Source organism: Rhamphochromis longiceps, linkage group LG16 (assembly GCF_057381845.1).
Source record: "Rhamphochromis longiceps isolate RC_006_pf linkage group LG16, R_longiceps_female_GT1.1, whole genome shotgun sequence".
Classification (NCBI taxonomy): Eukaryota; Metazoa; Chordata; class Actinopteri; order Cichliformes; family Cichlidae; genus Rhamphochromis; species Rhamphochromis longiceps.
The window spans coordinates 22384187-22405452 of NC_140572.1; the positions used below are offsets into that span (position 1 = coordinate 22384187).

At 40.9% G+C, this 21266-nt stretch overlaps 2 protein-coding genes across 5 annotated transcripts in view; both read left to right on the forward strand.

Annotated features, from left to right (window-relative positions):
• The window catches only part of LOC146651095 (FERM, ARHGEF and pleckstrin domain-containing protein 1), a 60242-nt gene extending 54895 nt beyond the window's left edge, over positions 1-5347 (forward strand). For both annotated transcript variants that reach the window (XM_085383854.1, XM_085383855.1), the window contains exons 25-27: positions 2453-2560; positions 4148-4299; positions 4385-5347. In XM_085383854.1, coding sequence (XP_085239980.1) covers positions 2453-2560; positions 4148-4299; positions 4385-4463 — 339 coding nt within the window. In that variant the 3' untranslated portion in view covers positions 4464-5347. The remainder of the gene's footprint in view (positions 1-2452; positions 2561-4147; positions 4300-4384) is intronic.
• A 1155-nt stretch (positions 5348-6502) lies between these two features.
• The window catches only part of LOC146651096 (dedicator of cytokinesis protein 9), a 74080-nt gene continuing 59316 nt past the window's right edge, over positions 6503-21266 (forward strand). The window contains exon 1 of one of the 3 annotated variants that reach the window (XM_085383853.1): positions 6503-7249. In XM_085383853.1, the coding sequence (XP_085239979.1) occupies positions 7133-7249 (117 nt within the window). In that variant the 5' untranslated portion in view covers positions 6503-7132. The remainder of the gene's footprint in view (positions 7250-21266) is intronic. The other 2 variants (XM_085383849.1, XM_085383850.1) reach the window with 2 other exon arrangements.

The following is a 21266-nucleotide window of genomic DNA, read 5'->3' on the forward strand; positions in this document are numbered from 1 at the left end:
TAGCTCAAATTCACCATAAGTCACCATCAAGCCAAGTGAAGCTGCAGATTTAGAAACATTTCTTTAGGGTCAGTACTATAAGTTTAACTATAAACTTGTGGATTAAGACTGCCCTAATTTTTTTTAAATTGTGCATTCTTTTTTTCTAAATTCTACAGAAGAGGATTAGGGCCACTGGGGGGCAGTGGGCACATCTTTTTTTTTTCCTCTTTTCCAGAATTCTGAGAAAAAAGTCATTATTCTGACTTTAAGCTCAGAATTCTAAGTTCAATAAATTCTGAGATTAAAGTCAGAATTCTGAAAAAAAAAATTTAATTCTGATGAAAAAGTCAGAATTCTGACTTTAATCTCAGAATTCTAGCTTTTTTCTCAGAATTCTGACTTTTTCATCAGGATTATTTTTTTCTCAGAATTCTACTTGTTTTGAGAGTTCTGAGAAAAATTCTGATTCAGAATTCTGACTTTTTTCTCAGAATTCTGACTTTTTTTCTCAGAATTCGGACTTTTCCCCCTCAGAATTCTGAGATTAAAGTCAGAATTCTGAGAAAAAATAATTCTGATGAAAAAGTCAGAATTCTGACTTTAAGTTCAGAATTCTGACTTTTTTTTCTCAGAATTCTGGAAAAGAAAAAAAGACGTGCCCGCTTTTTGTTTTTTTCCAGTGGCCCTAATCCTCTTCCGTAAAATTCACGCAAACAGCTGTCTGTCGATGGAATAGTGTGAAACCAGTGACAGGATGTGATGTGACGCTACCCTTATGCATAAGGTTCCTCATGCATTTGCATCAAAGCAAACTCCATGGATCAGTCAGTGTTTGTGAAAACATGACTCAGCTGTACCACTGCTAGTCAACAAATCCTCCACACAGTGCTTTTAAACCGATCTGCTTCTGATCTTTTGTGTATGGGGAGTTTTTATTCATTGAATTATTTTTACGAGTTACTGTTGGATTACTTCATTTACAGCCTCGAGGAGGTTACTGTTCTCACGTTTCCTTCTTTTGGCAGTAGCCAATGTGATGTCCTGATCTAAACTCCAAACTGTGGCTTTCCTGAGTTGTTTTGTCCTTTTTCTTCTCTTCCCGGCAACTCTAACCGTCTATAAATAGAGAGAGAGAGCAGTACGTAGATGTGCTAAACGTCCTCATTCACATTAACAGAACGGATCCTGTTTTGGGATGTAGCCTTCCTAAAACCCAGCTGTGTCCTGATCTAGTTCTGCTCTTCCTCTGTAGTTGTAACAATGTCCTCTTCACAGCCTTGCCTGGACACACCGTCGGCCTGAGTGTTAACCCCTGCCACTGCATGCCTGTGTTTCACCTACTCAGTCTCTGTGTTTCTGTCCCTCCTTCCCTCCCTGTCTGTTTTTTTTCTCTCTCTCTGTCTGTCTGTCTTTCTTTCCCCCATACGTCTGTGCATTCCTGCGTGGTAGAGGAGCCTAGTCCAGTCAGTGAGAATAAGACCCCCCTGGTGGGGCCCCCGAGTGGCCAGGGACCAGTGCCTCTGTCTGTTATCTGCTGGTACCGTGTTCAGAGCCTCTCCTTTAGTGAATCCTGCAGGAGTCTAGAGGTAAAGGAGCCAGGCAGACAGGAGAGGCCCTGTGTTTATGTTTTATTTGAACTGTATCGCAGGAAGCAAGATTTATAGAGAGGAAATTGAAATTAAAGTTGTAGTAATACCTCATAGCGACATAGTGAAATATTATGGTATTAACACCACTATTAAAGACTTTAATTAAGCATAATTTATTGCAGAGGGGCCAAAACTGTGATTTTTCCTTCCTGCCTTATAGTTATTCTTTTAAACCAGTGATTCCCAACTAGACATGCTCGCTCTTACATACTACAGGCAAAATGGGAACAGACTGTCTGCTAATGGTCAGTGTGAAGAGGAGGAATAATTATGCAGGCTTCAGTGTGTTTAATCATTATTTGAGTGTGTCTAATTCATTTAAATGAACGAATTTGAACACACTGTGTGTGTCAGATTAGGGCGGGAACCTTTAGTATATCTGATCTCCTCGTGTTGGTGTTTGTCCAGGATCAACATTGCATCTGACCAATCGCATTTTTATGATGTCATAGCATTGCGATTTGGAAAAGACCTGCTCATGGTTGGGGGTTAAGGTTATGGGGTTAGCGTTACGATGTGGTTTGTGGTGTGATGGTGCAATCGCAAAGCTATGACATCAGTACAATGTGATTGGTCACTTGCAATGTTGAACCTGAGGCAACATTCGTTTTGTTGATCTGAGAACAGCACCAACACAACGACATCAGATCATGTTGGAAGCTATACCTAGTAAAATGAAGCCTCTTTAGAAAAGTAGACAAAGTAGCTTGATTGCATGTTTGAAAGTGCAGGTAGAAGTTAAATTTCACGAGTGTTGCACTAATAGTGAGATATGGATGGCTTTCAAAGCGTCAGAATCAGGCTTGTTTTTCTCTTTGTAGAATCAGCTATCAGGAAACTTACTAAGGAAGTTCAAGAACAGCAACGGCTGGCAGAAGCTCTGGGTTGTCTTCACCAACTTCAGCCTGTTTTTCTACAAGTCTCACCAGGTAAGGAGTACACGCTCTCAAAGTCCTGTTGTTTGACTATGAGGATGGTGGTGCGCTCCCTCGACTGGTCTTGAAAGCATCAGATCTCAGTGTGAAATATCGAATCTGTGTGCCATATTTGAGGTAAATGCGTTTTCCCATGCAGTATTTCATACTGTGAAAAATAATGCCACTCCTAAACTTTATAGAAACAAACACTCCCTCTGTGTATTAAAGGCTCATGAAGTTAGCACAAATTATGTGGAAAACCAAAATTTATGGAACAGTTGCAAGAAAATTAAATGTGCTGCACACGTTTGAGTTGAAAAGACTTGTAAAATATGCTGTCAATGCTCTGCAATGGAGACTTGTGCACCTTCCAGTAAAGGTGAAAGACAGCAGTGGAGCTTTTCCATTACTACCCCTCAGCGTTGTGTCGTTGATGGGCTATTGTCGTTACCCTGCCGGGCGGGCGGGTGACAACACGTAGGACTTTCAAATTGATACCATAAGTGTGTCTGCTAAAACTCTCGGAGGAATTCAACCCCCAGTGACCTCAACCTCAAGGTTAGAGGTCAAGATTTCTGAAAATCTTGTGAATGCAATAATTTGATAAGGATGCTGCTAAGTTTTTAAAATTGATACCATAGATCTATCTACTATAAGGCTGAAGGGAGCCACTGGCTGCTGCTAGTATGCTTTTTTTCCAGAAAGCAGACGAGGAAATAATTTAAAAATATCTCATGTGGATGGCTTTGGTGATGCCTGAGGGCAGGCTGTAGCAGCCAGGCATCGAACCATAAATGCATGTAACTGAACAAAAAAAATCACAAAGAATAAGATACAACAATTAAAATAGTATAATTACATAAAGCTAAGTAGGAGCAAGCCTGAACAGGTGGTTCTTAAGTTTTGGGTTTCACAATTTGGGGGCCACAATCTCAAAACCACAGTCCCCCTTTGTCTTTAGAAACAGATTTATAGAAAGCACTTAGGTGTAGAAAAAGGTGCTTGTGTGAATGGGTGGATGAGACATCAGACACATGTTTTCTGCTCAAGTAGAGCAGACAAGCACTACAGAAGGACCAGCCCATTTAACAGACCATACAAGCGAATGAAGATGCCAAAACCACACTTACACCAAAGCTAAAGCTGCATTAGTTCAGAAACTAGAACACTCGATTCACCCAAGTTTAGACTAGCTGTCAAATTTGTTTGCTTTACACGAACAGATCTTTACAAAATGTGCACTTTCAGCAAAAAGGGTATAAAAAACAAAAAGTATAGCATTGCTTTTGATACTAAATAATGCAATGCCAGGCCCACGTGGATTTAGAGCAGAGTTCTATAAAAATCTAAGCTTGTCCTTTGTGTATATGATTAATTACTCATTTGTTCTTCAGTATTTTCTCACAGCAAGCCTCATTGGATCCCTCTGGAAAACCACCAGAGGGATGACATGATTGCATTATTATGGAAGGGATTGTGTCATATTTTGCCCCATCTACATTTTTGATGTCTGTTACTCAGTCTGTTGATTCCTTTTGAAATTATTTACAGGATATAATCCAAATTATTTAAATCACTTTTGTTTTTCCCCCTCTCTAGGATGATTACCCATTGGCCAGCCTTCCACTGCTCGGTTACTCGGTCACCGTCCCCTCTGAGTCCGAAAACATCCACAAGGACTATGTCTTCAAGCTGCATTTCAAGTCCCACGTCTACTACTTCCGATCAGAGAGTGAATACACATTCGAGAGGTACCAAATGTGTCATCTTTTAAAAGTTTTCTTTCATCCTCTATGTTTCAAGGACTGATTAAAAAGCCCTTTCTCTGCCCTTTAGGTGGATGGAGGTCATCCGCAGCGCTACTGTCCCCTCAAGTCGAGCTCGTGGTCTGAACGGCAAAGAGACCCACGCTTAATGAGTTGGCTCACCTAGTTTCCATACCCTTTCTCCTTTGGGTGGCATCCGCCCGTCCTGTCCCACTCCGGACTCTTTGCTTTTCTTTTCTACGCATATCTGGGACATTTGTACATGTGTCCATGCACATTTGGTGCTTTTTAATGCTTTAATGGTGACATGTCCGCTGGTTTAGACTGCATCAGAGACTGCATTTTTGGCATTTTTACTCTCAACTCTGAAACCTCTTTTTAAGGATGTCATTTTATACTGTTTTCTAATGGTCTGAACCACTTCCTCTATTTCTGGTTTTACATGTTTGTCATCGGTTGTTTTTAAATGCAGGAACACATTGATACTAGATATTCAGTATTCTTTCTTAGATAGTTAAACTCTCACTGCATTGTCATAAACATTTTGTCTATGTGTTCATTCTAGGAAAACGGTCACCCTTTAACAGCTGATGCTCTGACCACGCTTGGCCCAGCACAAAAAGAAGGAAATGAAATTATTTTGTCGTATTATTGACGTAAACCTCGACATTGTGGCCAGGGGTGGCTGCCATCACCACTGATGCCGTTTTAAGTGAAGTAAATGTTCTATTTGCTGAATTTGCTGCGTTATGATGGCAAGTGTAATTGAAAGCTTTAAGGATTATGTGCAAAACAAAACAGAAACTTTCAGTTCCAAGCGACGTTGCCCTCACAAAACTAGGCTGCCTCCCCATATAAACACAGATCTGTTTATGGGTCTGAATGAATGGAAATATGCATTTGACAGGGTTTTGCAGTGAAGTATATGAGATGGAAAACCTCAGTTCTGCCTAGAATTGCAGCGTTTTTTCCAGACAGCAGAGAGCTCTTTGGAAATGAAAGCAATAAAAAAAAAAACATACTCAAACTCGGATTGTTGCGAGTTCTGTGTATTTTTTCCAGTACAGAGGCAGGGGTGATTTTCAGTAGGTAAAAAGAAGATGTGCAGTGTGTTTATGGCTCTGTTGGCTGTGGCCTGCAGATGGCATCACTGACCAAGAAAGCTTTCTCAGTCAAGCCATCACTGCACAGTGTCCCTTCTGTCCTGTACTCTTTGTGGGGAGGATACACTGCTATCAGCTGTGACTCCCATCCAGGGCTAACAAATAACTACCGCACAGGGAGTTAGCCAAAGATTAGCTTAACTGTGACTGAGCGGACTTGAAGAGATATGAACAGAAAAGTTAACAATGAAATTAAAGTAATCTATAAGGCGTAGAAAATGGCAGCAAAAATCAATACAGTTATTTTTAATAGTAAAATAGCTAAAATAGCTTACAAAATGGCTAACGGTGTTAGCTAAATAGCAACTGCTAGAAGGTTTTGCTGTAATATTAGCAAACAAATGTAACTGGAAACCTGAAAGGACGTGAATAAGCAATTGAAGGATGGGATTAAATTACGTTAATACGTTTAGCTCTTTATCTTAGCAATTCATAAACTGATAGCTAAAAGCTGAAATTGTTAGTTAAAGGTAAGGCTTCACCGTTTAAATTGCTACATGGTAAATAAAGGTAGTGGACAATAGTTTTAAAAGGCCAATGGAGGTAAAGTTAAAGTTATTATACTTTCTATTTTTATTTCATTTTGAGTTTTTGTTTTGTTTTCATTTGGTTTGCTGGGGAGATTTGCTCATTAAACAGGTTTATGGTAATGATTACTATACCAACCCTTACAAAAAAGCATATGCACCAAAGTCCCTGATCCTACATGTGTTGACAAACTTGACCACATTGACATAAACTAAACGTAAACACAATTTAAGGATTTTCATTTTAGTTTTATATAAGCACACGGTATACTTTAGTCAGCTTCTTTTAAAGGATGGTCTTTTTTCAGTTAAATAAAATATCATTTCCCAGTTTTAGTTATTACTTTACTTTTAGATAGATATAATAATTTGGGTAAAAAATTAAAATAAAGATAATCAGATGAAAAGTGCAGCTAGAAGGCTTCTATACAAGTACTTGGGAGTACTCTTTTTGTTTTTAACTCACAAGTAGTACATAAATTCAGTCTTTTATAGTGTGTCACTGAACCAGTTCAGTTATTTTCAATATAATCTGTTTTTTGTAGTAGCTTTGGAAAAATGGCCTTTAAAACAGTACCGTTTGATACTGTTTTAAAGGCCAGTTTCCGGTGTCACAAAAGAGGAATGTTGTGATGACACTCCAGAGGCTTGTTCGCCACGGTTGTGATTTTTGTGGTAATGGGGAAGCATTGATCCAGTCATTCATACTGTAACTGCACGCAGTCCAAAGTCCAGGCCCACCAGCTTACACACACACAGCAAGTGGGCAGGACTTCAAGCCGGTAAGAGGCGGAGTACGCAAGGGAGAAAACAGATTATACATCTCTTGCCTGGCGATGGACGGCCAATGAAACGCTACTCAAGGGGACACTTTATTGTGTCAACAATACCCGATAAGAGAAGGCAGAGTTCCGGAGCGATGCGGCATGTGTTGATTTTCAAGAACGAAAACTGAATCGAGGAATAGGAGCGTCGTACCAGCGGCCACACCACAACATGACCCAACTTCAAACTCGTGGTGCGCACTAGCGGCGGTCGAAGGCGCGGATAAGCCGATGATGAGTTTCCTGTAAACTGTTGATAAAACGCGTGGATTGGACGGTAATTAATCCCAAGGGACGCGTAGCGATGGCCACTCCGGTGCATCCGGAGACCAGGAAATTTACGCGGGGTCTGGGTAAACCTGGCACCGCTGCTGAACTCAGGCAAAGTGTCTCGGAGGTGGTGAGGACGTCGGTGCTGGTCGTAAGTACTCACCTTAACTCCCACTCCTCTGCGCCACAACGCTCACTGTCATCAGTGTCTATTAAAACTTTATGGAGCAATGAGAGACCTGCTTTTTCTTACGCACACGTTTTTGGAGAAAATAACTGACTTCAGATCAGTTGAGCAGGACTACGCATGCCTTTTAGGGTGATATAATTAAGGTTTAAGTATACCCCTGACACACTTGGAGTGATATGGGTAACAGGCTCCCACACAGCTTTGAACAATATTTGGTAGACTGTTGATTATAAATCATAATATATATTTAAAACAAACAACGTTTTCAGCTTCCTCCTGTTTGCATTTTACACAAAACATTTGGAGCTCATCATGAATGCTGGCAATCTTTAAATCCTTCACTTTCATTCTCACCCTGTTGACTTCAGACCAGCTGAGTTAGAGCACGTGGGCATTATGAACGGGTGGGTGTGTGTGGCCAGGGGGTGGCATTTTTTTATTTATTTTTTTTAATGAATGAAGATATGGGTGACAGAAAAATGTAATCGGTCACTTCCGTTTGGAATTTTTTTGAATGAAGTGCTGACTCAACGAGCTTTCCAGTTAAAGCAGATAGATTACCAGTCCAAATATACATTTAAAGACCAAGGGAAACATTATCACATATACATGAGAGCATAGAATGAATCAAAGGATCTCCCACTTAAATGTAGGACTGGAAATGAATGAAAGTGAAATAAAACAACAGCCACAAAAACAAACGTGGAGTAATGAAGTGATTTGTATCTATAGGTAGGTTTTGCAAAATAGACAATAGGCGTTTGCAAGGTGTTCAACATTACAGAAGAATGTTGTCTTTATTAGGCTCAGACATGTATGTCATTCCTTTCCTAGAGTCTGTAGAGAATCAGTGCACGTTCAAAGTCCTGTGTGTCAATGAGGGGATCACTTCACAGGGCTGCACCGAGATGACATAATACGGCTTCACAAAGGAAAGCACGAGGCTCCAATTTCATGCTTCAGACACATATAAAGTGTCCAGTGACAGTGACAACATCTGGGTGACGAGGACCTGAAGCCTACCTGCTCGGTATCAGTTTTCCTCAGAGCTCATCTTGGATAAAGGAGTTGACCCTTTTGTTGTGTCCAGAGTGCGTTCGGTGTTTGGTGCTCCGTCTGATTGTTCCAGCTTTCCTGGAAAAAAAAAAAAAAAAAAGCTGCTAGGCAACTGAAACGTACACCGTCCAGGCTTTCTGTCAGGGAAATGGAATCCTGAGTCACGATCCCAGACATCCAACCACACCTTCATATTATTTATTCATCCTCACTCTGGTGCACTGCCAGGGACGCCTAAGGGAGGAGAGGAGAAGTGGATAGAAGAATGCGTGTTGGGAAATCAACATGCTCGAGGAAGACTGAAGTAACTTGTAGAAACTCTGTGGGGGAATTTGTTTTGCGGTTGCCCGAGACAACTTTAATATCATTTCAAAACTAGTACCTGCCATCTCGTAGACTCCAGCCCTTTGTATATGACCTTTTTAGACATGAATGCATGGCTGCAACTTGGAGTTCAAGTGTTTGCTGAAGCTTCTCAGTGGGATAAGAATGCGACTGCACACAAGACCACTGTCCACGCAGCTTGTAATTAATTCCTCCATAAAACATGTAAATACCACAGCAGGAATGGAGGGATCTGTTTTCAAGCACATAAAGGAAAGCTTGTGGTTGTTGTCACCCATCCTGCTTGAAGCCATAATGATGTTTTCACGCGTAAATGTTGCTGCATGTTTAAAAGCCTGGAAACATATTATAATGTACTGTAGAGGACTTGCATATCCACTGATTGTGGATGTTTGTTAGCCATGTTTTGGACTCAAGTGGGCAGTGCTGTATCTTTCACTAACAATTAGTGCGCTTTCGTGCAGACAGACACTGTTTTTCTGTTTGAGTGGAGACACACTTGCAGTACCCCGGAGCCCTCAGCTGAGCCCTCTGTTTCTTCACACTTTAGGCATGCTGAGGACGTCATTGGCTCCATGATTGCTGTCACCAACTTTATATTTATTTTAACTAGTACTGCGCTTTGCCCCACTGTCTTCGTGCTACGCAGAGCTAGAGTATAGTGTAGTTAACGTATTGGCTGATTAGTGTACCATAAATCCATGGCAAATTGATGGAAATGTTTAGTTAGTGTATACAGTGTACGAAGCAGCTAGGGGGGCAGTTGTGTAAGTGTAATCAATAGTCCCAATTGCCTGTCACCTAATGGTGATATACTCAGATCCTCAGTGTTCCTGCTATGTGCCTGACCCGAGGGAGCTGTACACCAGATGGGTGTCATTATGTGGGAGTGATGCTATTAGCCGTCTATAGCCAGTGCGTACGCAGCTCTACAACCAGAGGGGAAAGTGGGGCTGTCATTTATGCTCTGCAAAGACGAGCATTAACATGTATAACTATCACCAGAATGCACGTGTCGCTCTATAGAATAGTGCTTTTGGAATTAAGCATAAGAGATTTTATCAGTCTTATCCCCAGTTGTAGAGAAGGTGTTGCCATTTTAAGGAGAACAACCATTTCAACAATGCAGCTCTCCCTCTTTCAAGTCAGCAACTTGGATAGTTTAGGTGCCCCTTAGGCTGTTTGGCAGGTAGACTGCTTTCCTGTCGTTTGAGATTCGTGTTTCTGTATAGTGTAAAAAGCAACATTTTTAGATTGTCTTTCCTTAAGGCAAAGCTTGCAAGTAATAAGAGCCTGCATAGAAGCTGCAGTGTTAAATGTCTTGATGATGGCATTGCTGACTCTCTTCCAACTGTGAATGAAAACTGTACAATAATCTGCTTTTGTCAGCCCTCTGGGCCACACCTGCACACCTCTCCTCTTTAGCTTTTTTTTAAGAGTCTGTAAATTTTCCCAAGATGTGGAAATTCCAGAAATACCTTAGATGGGTGTGTTACTCTAAGTAGGGCTATTTTTCAAACAATACAAATGTGTCAGAGAATTTATTTCTCCCTGTTTGGATCTTTTGCCATGAAAAAAACATGTTCTGTCATGCAGGGAAGCTGGATTTGTTAGCCATTCAGTTTGCCAAAAAATGTGCTTGAGAGGCTGGAACTGCAATGAGACGAATTTAAGGTTAAAGCTCCGCAATCATTAATCAGCTCATTATCTGAGTTCATCAAATCAGTAGAAAAGAAAGTAATCAGTCTGCTATGTTTTGTCTCCTTGGAGCAGATGCTGGCTGTCACATAGGCTGTAGCACCGAGCCAGTCAGAAGATTACCACGTTGTGTTGCGAGGCCTAAGCAGCTTGACCTGCCCGTGCAGTTCCTGCTCTGTCTACCTCTATAAGGAGCACTGGTATCAGAGTAAAAGTGCACATAAGCTGCTTCTGCTGCCCCGTTGGTAAATGGTACCCTGCGAAAGCAAAACCTGGGGGGTAGAGATTGGAGAGCAGATGGGTCAATAATACATGAGACTGCTTTAGTAACCACTGCACCCATTAAGAGTCTCATTCCCATTTGCTCCAGATTAGACAAACTGAAAACTATGATGCTGTTTGGCGCCAAATTCCCCAATTCCTGTTGAACTTTAAAACACCTAAGAGTGTTTCTAGTTCATAAGAAGCAGAGATCCCTGTGCTGCCTCAGAGTTCACACCATAGTGACATCTCTGAATCTTACTATAAAAATACTGCACAGTGAAGCTTCCTTCATGAAAGGCAGTTTTTGTTGAAACTGGAGAGGTGTTGATAGGTCTGCATGGGCATCATGAAACTTTAGCTTTTGGTATGGTCTTATTGGTGCAGGTCTTTTGGTTATCTTGCCACACCGCCTACATTGCTTCAACAAAGATGATTAATCATAGCGAGCCAGCTTTTGGTCTTAACTGAGCTTTGGCTAAAACCTGTATATACTTACTGTGTTTCGTGGATAAGCTAGTTTTGTATCATACATGTGCGTTTATGGAGTCAAATAACTGGATGACGCTTAAGTGGCTGAAAAACATTTTAAATATCCTGTCATCAGGCAAAAAAAGAAGATTTACTTATTTTTCTTGAGCACGTTAGCACCACAAATTTAAATGGGTTTAGACTTGTAACTTTTGAGCCATGTGACAGATTTTAAAATCGCAAAAAATTGAAAACTTGAATTTAAGAGTGGAACTAGAAATGTTTAGTGATGGTAAAATTGCTTATGGTCTTAATATTTTGTGCCTACCAGTTTAAATTATGTCATTGCTTAAAGTTGTGCATAAAAGGTACAATAACTTTTAAACTATTAAGCAACCCTGTCGAACTACTGGGCCCGTCTCTGGCTAGCAGCTGCATTTATTTATTATGTAAATACAGCTTTGTTATGTATTTGTTATGCGAAATGGAAAAAACACTGAATGATCTCATGTTCTTTGCAGAAAGTTTCCTTCTGTCATTGTTTTAATTTTGTTGTCTGAAAGTCATTGGTTGTCCTCACTGGCTACAGGTTTTGAAAATAGGCAGTGTGGCATTTTCTGTATATTTTTCAGATTTTCTGGGCATTTTATTTCTTGAGTATCTTGGATACAGCTCTTTGTTTCTGCTTTCACATATTAAGTTCAATCACCTACATTTTATTTTCTATAGTCATACTAAATGCACTAAAGAGTTTTAAGCTGGTGTTCCAGGTGTGCTAATACAACTTTCTGTACAGTATCCACGCAGGATTCAAACCTCCACCAGAACCATTTATAGGCAGTGATGGATGACTTGTGGAATGGAGGCTTTTAAGAAAAGTGCAAAATAAAATAAAAAATAATAAAACACGCCCATCAGACTCACTGTGAAATTTGTCTGCCTGGATTTTGGCACGTCTCTTGGCAGTTGTGATTATAATCCAAACCAGATTTGCCACTCGGGGCTTTTGCAGTTAAGTGTGGGAAGCTTGAGAAATCCTCAACTGAGCATAGAAATTTTGGGGAGAATATAAAGCACTCAGTCAAAAAAATATAAAGGATTTCCTCCATTCAAGCTAGGGCTACTCCGGTTAGTTCACATAAATATTGCAGTAGCAAAGCCAACTCAAATGATCCACAGGCCAGACAGACAGATTTTGTTCCAGTGCAAATGAAAACGAATTACATGTCACGGGCACGAATTGACAGTGTACTTTAACCGCATGTCAAAGTAAGTGTTAAATATTAAGTTAGAGCCAGAAATGAATCCCAAAATATCAATCGTGGTCACACCGTGAAATTACTTAATGATTTCTTGGCTCGGTGTGAAAACGAGGGCATTCTTTACTGCTTTAACAAATCTGTGTACTCTGAAATCTGTAATCTCGTGATTTTTACCTCAGTCGCTTAAGCAGAGTGGCAGCACTCCTTCTTCCTCCATGCAGTTAGTGGGGATAGGTACATTGGAAAGTCTAAATTGTCCATAAGTGTAAATGTAGGTGTGAATGTAAGTGCGAATGGTTGAAGATAGGCTCCAGCCCCCTCCGCGACCCTGAAAAGAATAAGTAGCAGAGAATGGGCGGATGGATGCTTAAGCAGAATTCACACGTACCCAGTATATTGCATGTACACAGATCTACATTTTTCATAAGTGAATAACACTTACTAGCCCCCTGAACTCACTCTCCAAAATCCTTCATCCTGCCTGAGCGGGAAGTGCCCATAACTTCCCGTCCTTCATATTCTGGTGGGAGAGCAGAGGCCTAACTTTTCCTAGATAGAGCCAGTTTCCTGTACTTGGGCTGAGCAGAAGTGCTGGGCAGGGCTCAGCATTAAACCGCCCACTCTGTCTGAGTGTTCTGCCTGATAGAGCAGAGCTGTTTTGGAGCACACGAGAGGTTACCATAACAGAAAGAGCCTGCTGAAGAGCCTGGCCAGTGGGTGTTTTCCTGTTAGCAAGAGCATAGCAGCACTCTGGGACTTGTTTCCCTCCAATTCACCCAAATGGCCTTTTTGTAAACACTTCTATTATTCATAATGCAAAAGGCAATGATGGAGGCATTCCTACTCAGCTGTTTGTATTTTTGGAAGTTTTTCCAGTTAAGGTTCTGCTGAAGTGATTTTTTTTTTTTTTTTTTTTTTTTTTTTTTGGCGGGGGGGGGGGGGGGGGGGTGATTTCTTCCGTAATGACTTTGACAGTTTGTTTCTCTTAACCATCCAAATGGAGATTAGCATGGACGAAAGAAGGCTTAGGGTGGTCGTCGCCATTATGGGATCGTATAACATTTATATAAATCCTCATGTATTTATTTATTTTAATTTTTTTATGCATACAGTGCACATCTGTCTGAATCCAGGCTGCTCTCCCATCTTACTGTTGAGAGCTGTTCAGCAACAGCTTGGCAATCAACGAGAGTATTGCTCTGCTTCCATCCTCCAGGCCATTAAGGTTGCTATTTTTAAGCTAGCAGGGCACACACCTCAATGCAGCTGGCGAACACAAACTTCCCTCAGTCATCATTATGTTGTTAATCTAGTTTTTCTTCCTGTTCTACGCTGGCAGCAAATTTGCCATCTTCATCTCTAATCTAATAAGGAAATGGATTTGAATGAATGGAACAGAGTTTGTTGTTTATGCATCGTACAAATATGCAAAGGTTGTTTTGTATCTTTAGCGATGTGCGAACACACCTTAAAATAAGTGTTTGCAACATGATGTCCTCCAATTTTAGCCACGCTATCAACCTGATGCTGACTCTTTGTCTGTTACGCAAACTTCTAAATGGAAAGATTTTAGCACAGGCATGTATTTTTCTGCATTGTCCTCTTGGGATGAATTCTACATCCCAGAAATCTAGAAGGATCGTCCAGTTGAAGTTTTACTTTCTCCAAATATACCTGCAGCCCTAACTCATGAACTAGGACAGTTAAGACATATCAGCACTCCTGTGCCTAATCCTACATCTCACATTACTCACAAAATGTAGATTCTTATTTTAGTATTTGCTCTAAATCTGTCGTTCTCTCTAATGCATACAGTTATCTTCTAAGAATAGACCCACATTTCTAACGACAGTCGATTCAAATGCTTTCTCGTTTAGCCTCCCCTCCATCAGAGCCCTGAGAAGTAGTCTTTGTTGGCCTAACACTTGTATGAATGGCACCATTACAAACAAGTCTTTACATGGCTCAGCCCACACTGGAGTAAGTGAATGAGAAAATGTATCTGGCGTATGGATACTCTTGAGGCCACCATCACTTATTCATTAGTTTTGCAACAGGCCGAGCAGAGCAGAGAGGTGATCCTAGTCCAGCCTAAAACCCCTAAGGCAAAACTGTCACCCTCTGCGTGCAGGCACAGGCCTACAGATTAAGCTCATTGGATTAAATCCTGAAAGCACGACAACTCCCGTGACTATAGACTAACACGTCCGTGTTGGCTCATGGAAAATGTCTAGAAAGAGCAGACTAATGACTGGCAAATTTCATTTTAAGACCCTGCATGTTTCTTTTTTGTGAGGATTTAGTCTCTATCCCCCTCATGGTTTGCCTATAAAAGTGATGTTTCCCTCCCATCTTTTAATGCAGCTGACCATTAACTCTTCATTGTGGGAACGTGTCTGTTGTAGCCAGCCAAGAAGGGTGCACTGCAGAATAACACTCCACTTTTTTCTTTTCTGAATCAATGGAAATTGAAAGTAAAGTAAATGGTTTGGAGGTTTTGAAGCGTGGAGTTGACTCAAAGTTTAACGTATTCTGCTTGGTAAGGTTTTAAAAACTTGTATTTTTGAGTGCTAGTAGTCATAGGGATGGAGAAACTGAGTCTATTAGTCTGGAAACTCATGTCTTTTCTAACTAAAACATCTTGATAAAAGCTGATGGGTTTATATGGACTCATGTATAGATGTTAATGGCTTTCTCTTGACTTGTTCTGGAGTCACCACGAGGTCAACATTTGTGGTTTTTAGTGGAGCTATTTGACCAGTAACTAAAGTAACAACTTACAGTAGTCTGTTGTCTATATAGTGTGTTTACTTGACAGGTGATAAGTTCAGTTTTTAATGTAATAATGTTATGTGGCTCAGATTTTAGTCTCTATCAGTTCCAGCTCCTAACAGCTAATGACTCCAGTATGTCCCAGCTAATAGCTAAATGATCTGTCTGCTGTTTGGTTCTGAGCAGGTATACTACAGCAGGTAAACAATGCTGTAATCCAGCGTACTGTTTGGCTGTCTGGGCCAGAAAATGTACATTTTCAACCAAACAGTGAACTGAAACTCTCTATAAAACTCTATAGTCTTATGTCACTGTTGTCATCCAATGTATTGTTATCTTAAAAAGTTATCCAGTCAGTAGAATTACTTAAAATAGAAGCATCTACTTTTTGCTTTCTTTTCACACCTGTCTGTTTTATCACTCATGCCTAGTGTCAAGCAAAGAGTCCGCTCTGCCTGAGAGTGACCTCCCATCACACTCGGATCAGCTGAGGGCAGATATTGTGTTTCACAAAGGGATGGATTAGCACATAATTAGCAAATACAAAAGCTGGTTTCCTGTATTGATTCAGATCTATGACTGTATAAATTAACTATAAATGGAGAGGATGAGCTTGTTCTGGCCCTTGCAATTCAAAACCACTTCAGTCAGACTGGACAGCAATTTTTTTTTCTCTCAACTGGAGTCAAAATGACGATGGATATTCCTGTGACGTGTGTGAGGAAACTACAAAAGATTCTTGCTCTGTGTCTATATTTAATTGTTATGTGACTACGCTGATGAAAGTGAAAGTTGCTTCTGATGTTATTGTTCATGTGGGATTTCCCTGAAAGTTGTTCTGGCTCATAGGTGTCATCAGCTGGGCAAATAGATGAAGCTTAGAGGCACCTTAACATGTAGTTAAAGTGAGCCATCGCCAATGATTTCCCCCTCCCTCCTATAGTGCCTGCTGTTAGCTTAATTAAACCAAGTCTAAGTTCTCAGAATTCACTCTTATAGCATTTTCCACTGTGTGGATGGGACCTGCCAGCCAGAGGGGATGAACTATAATGACTTTTCACCAGGCCGACTGCATAGCTAGCATTCCTCGCTTGGACACAGTGTAGGCCAGAGTGGGATAGTGAGGGGGAGGGATGCAACCTACAGAGGGCGGAGCAGGGGAAGATGGTTTTAGGGCACGGTTTTCACCTTACCTTTTATACCTTACCATTTTATAAGGTATTATTTATATATATATATATATATATATATATATATATATATATAAATTAGGGGTGCAACGATACACAAAGTTCACGGTTCGGTTCGATGCTTTAGTGTCACGGTACGATATTTTTTCGATACAAAATAAAATGTTCATGCCTTTTTAATTTGTCATTTATTAAAATTATAAATATATATTTTAACTCAAAAGTACAGTTTTTAAATTTAACCCTAACCCTTGTGCGTGTTTTTTTTATTTTGACAGCGAATGCGCACCTGCAGACCACTTATGTGCAGCCCTGGTTATTTAGCTCATCATATCGCAGCCACAGAAATTATTTTGTCCATGAAACCATAAAGCTGCACTTTCTTTTTGCCTTATAGTCTGATTTGTCATAACTTCTCCGTTTTGTGGTAAGCTTTTCTTTGGCTGTCACTTCTTCACCCTGACCTGTCTTATTTGGCTCAGCAGAACTGAAATAAATCCTGCTGCTTTTACACACGCACTCACATAAGCTCAGCGATTCTCTGCGCGATCAACCTCTCACATGTTTAAGCTGCGGGAGATTTCACTTGTCATGTTTGCATAGTAAGCTAACGATTAATAAGACAATGTCAGAGGAATTGGTGCGCAAATTATCATCACTCACCAATCAGTACTGTCGCTCTCTCTATACACAGTTCACGCGATTGCAAAGTGAAAGCAAAAAACAAGCGCAAAGTCAAACGCGATTTCAATATGTCACATATTGACAGTGGCTCACCGATGTCAATGACATAATTACCCAGCTACATTTCCGAAAGAATGCAAAAGCATTGACATATATTTTTCCTTCCTACGATAGGCCGATGGGCAGGGCAGAGATAGATTTTGGTAGCCCGACTGGAAAAATCTCTAGCCCCAGGATGTCGGGCTAGCGATTTTGCGAGCCCTGTATCTGATTGAGGAATCACTCATCTTTGGAAAAGAGAGTTTATTACAGAAAAATGGCTCTTTCCAAAATAAAAGCTATACTATCCGCTTCTTCTGGGCTATATTCTCAGCAGCATAAGGAGAATCATGTGCTAACAGCTGTCTAAATGACTCGGCTAAAGTTAGTAGCATGCTTGCTTTTTTTGTCTGCTTCCACTTGTCTTTGCACTAGGATGATGTCGGCGTAAATGTGCAGTCATATTCGTTGTGTTCCCACTAGTGCTTTCATGTTAATCTCGTTGAAATGACCTTAACGCCACAACACGGCAAATCTCCGTTAACGAGCTACCGCCGATCGCCCCGTGCATGGGGCTAGACGGCCAATACGTTAACGAGCTAACTGCGCTAACACACTAGTTCCCACCCATGTAATTGAGCATTGCATGGCACATCCAACATATTGTTTTACTTTAGTCCATGACTCGCTTACCTTCAGGGTCATACGTCACATGAAAACCAAAATAATTCCAAACGCCAGATCTGAATGAGGGTGGGGGAGGTCCATGTTGCAAGGAGAGCTTAACTTCTGTCTTGCTAGCTTGCCCTGCGCTCTTCCTTCTGACTATGCTGTCTGAGAGGTCAGGAGGTGATTAATGGGATTTGAAGTTCAAAACAAAGAGCTGGAAAAAAATTGCAAGTCATAGCGTCCCACATAGTGTGAGACGCTTCCACCAAGACACAGTGTTTGTGTCGGTGTATACTTATTCTGTCAAAGGCCGAGCGCTTCCATACAAAGTTTTGACAAGCTGTTGGATGTAAAAGGAATGTTAATGAGTTTCTGTAGTTTCCCATTCAGTAAAAAAACATTCCACATGAAACACTGAGTTCCTATTTTTCTTTTTCCTTGTAAAGCTGACATAAGCCTATTGTGCGCTCCCTGCCCACAATAAACAAATGAGTTGTATTTTAAGTGACACATTCACTGAGGTTTGGGGCTGTATTGCTAAACGGTCCTTCATCCTCTGTTATATCAGCTGACATTCACAAAACTGAGAAGGAGGAAAGCCGCACAATAGCTTGAAGACTCAAATGAACGTCTTACACAGTAAGCAGTCATGTGACCTTGATAATGTGTGTTTGGTTGTTCTGTCAAAGCCTGTGTGTTCAGGAGAGAGACCCAGCTCTCCTTCAGGCTTTGTTTTTTGTTTGCTTCCTGGTTGTTTTCCAGGGGCTTAGCATCAGGAGGCTGGATTGTATTACAGAGTGAGCAGTATGCTGCCACAGTGTGCCTTGCCAGGATGGATAAATAAAGTTAGCTGCATGGTGCTTTATGGAGAAACAGCGGTGCGGCCATGTGCCTGAAGGTCTGTATGTGAACCTGGACCGTTTAGAAGAGCGTTGTTCTGTATGAAGTGCTTTAAAACAGACGCTTCTTGTGACGGCAAGCGTTAAACATGCAGGACCGCAGCCCTGTTCTCCACTGTACACACTCCTGCACAGATAAACAGCTCAGTATCCCTGACTTGTCTTAATCTCCCTTTAGACTCTCTACTCTGTCTTAAGAGCAGCAACAACACCCTCCACTTAGAACACTGTGTTGGATTTTCTTCACCCGCTGGACTAATTAGATGTTTCTCAAAATGTGGCATAAGCCTTAAATGACTAAGAAACAGTTTCTGGATGATGTATTCAAATTTAATTGCAGATGTAGCATTCATTTTTTGGAAAAAAGTTATCCCAAGAGAATTCCTAAAGATTGAGGAAAAATGTCAAATCCATCTTAGTTGCCAGGCAGCCGCACTGCTCACTGTGTTATTAACCTAATCCAAAAAGTCTCATAAAATGCTAACAACAGAGAAATAAGCAGTGGCAAATAATGAGATTTGCTTGTCATGAGAGGTCCCGCTGTGTGTGTGTCTGTGTGTGTGGTTGTGATGACAGGGGGCTGTTGCTGAAGGTGGCATAGTCAAGACGCACATATAGCCTGTGAGATAAAGGCTTCAGTAATACTGACTGTACTACTAATGGTGCAACTAAAAGAGACCCGTATCTCACAACATGTGTTTCCTCTGTCAGGAAGGGTGGGGGCCTCTGAGTGGGGGTGTCAGGGAATAGCTTGATACAGGTGCCAGCAAATGTGAATACAACAGGAAAAAGGCGGTGTGCCATTCCTGGCTTTCCACTCAAGCGGAGCAGGGCTGATAAAGCAGTGATTGCCTTGTTTTAATGGTCTTAGTGACTCAAATGTTGATTATTTTTCTTCTAAAATCACAGTTTATTGCTTTTGTATACTATGCAGTTATTATATGCTGGTGTTTGCATGGAAATAAAGATGTTTACACAGTGCCATGCACAAGATTTGATTGACTTAAACTCACCTTAATTTATACGCAGGGGATTTAACTAAAATATATTGGATAATATGATGTTTGACCATGGCTGTTTGGGGCATAATCTATAATTGTTCGTCGATTTTTGTTATATTCTCCGAGTTTGTATAGATCGCATAGATGGATTTGGCCGTTTTGTAGCCATGACTTGTGACAGTTCCTTGCACCAGTTGTTTGTGGCCTTACTGGGCAACTGTGTAGTACAGTAATAAAGCTAAATCCAGTGCCACTGTTTAACTGTGCAGGTGCACGGGCATGCGTTGCTCTCCTTCATCCTCTGTTTCCCTTGATTGTCAGTAGCGCTCATTGAACCAGGCTCAAGAGGATTTCCACTGATTCCAAACAAAGAGCCAAATGGGATTAGCTGATCCTTAAGGGTTCCCAAACTCCTCCATTATCCCTGCCCTGTCTCCCTCCTGCATGTTGCCAAACCGCAAAAGGCTGGCTTTTTCTGAACAGCAGATATGAAAGATTGCCACCTTATTTTTATTTCCTCCCGTTTACATTATTAGTGTTCACAGCTACACGTGTAACTGCAGACCTTTGATTACACTTTCACTTAAACCCTGTATCACGCTCTTCTGCATGTGACCATGGTTACGCTCTCCTCCGAGGGTGCAATGTGTCAATTTCCTGGTATTCTTCGTATTTCTCTCACCTGAGACCTTTTACAACGAGACCAAAAAAACATTAGCAATCACTAACAGCTTCTAAGGGGAGTGTCGACACTCGGGACTCGGCCCATCATGATCTTCTGATCAGTAATCCTGTAGGTGATGCTGTCGTACGTCTGGCTCCATGGCCCACAGCATTATGTTGAAGACCACAGTATAGTGGAAGTTGTACATATAATAAACAAACTAGTTTCTGTTGTAGGTTTTTCGTTAAAGCATCACGGCAGTGTTTGGTAAGTCCACTGTTGAAAGTATTTAATCCACCCTGTCTAAATGGCTTTCACTGAAGGACTTTTGAAAAAAATCTTAGAACAGACCATCTGTTGGAGTTTTCCGCCCTAATGCTGTGTGAGGATATAATTAATTAAATGCTCCAAACAGAAAGAAAACCACCTGGATTAATGATTAATTGCTGTTTGGTCCTTTAAAAAAATTATATAGCTTGTGTAATGCTTAAACTACATGTTAATGAGTAGCGAGGACTGTGTTATCATGAAACTGGCTTTAAAAAAGCTTGTGTTAAGCTGTCTCTTGATCAGAAAATAACAGTCTGGTTATATGTTACAGTGAAAGCCATCAGGATGGCCAAATGGCACATATCAAATGGTTGAAAATTCCCTTAATGGGAACCTGAGGTCATCCAGACTACATGTTATTCCTCCCATAGTTCATATTTTCTATCTGGATCTGCGGTGCAGTCTCAGTCTATAAATGAGCGAGTTTGAAATACTCTGTGTACTGTGAAAGAACAGCATCATTGTCCTGAGGCACAGGGTGATCCGAGCAATACCTCTGACTGGTGCTAAATTCGTGAAGTTTATCCTCAGGTACATTTTCAGAATCCAGACTAAATGACCCATTTAATGATCCGGAAACATTTAAAACAATTCTGAGTCAGTGGTTGTGACAAAGTGTGTCTGTTTCTTCCCGTCA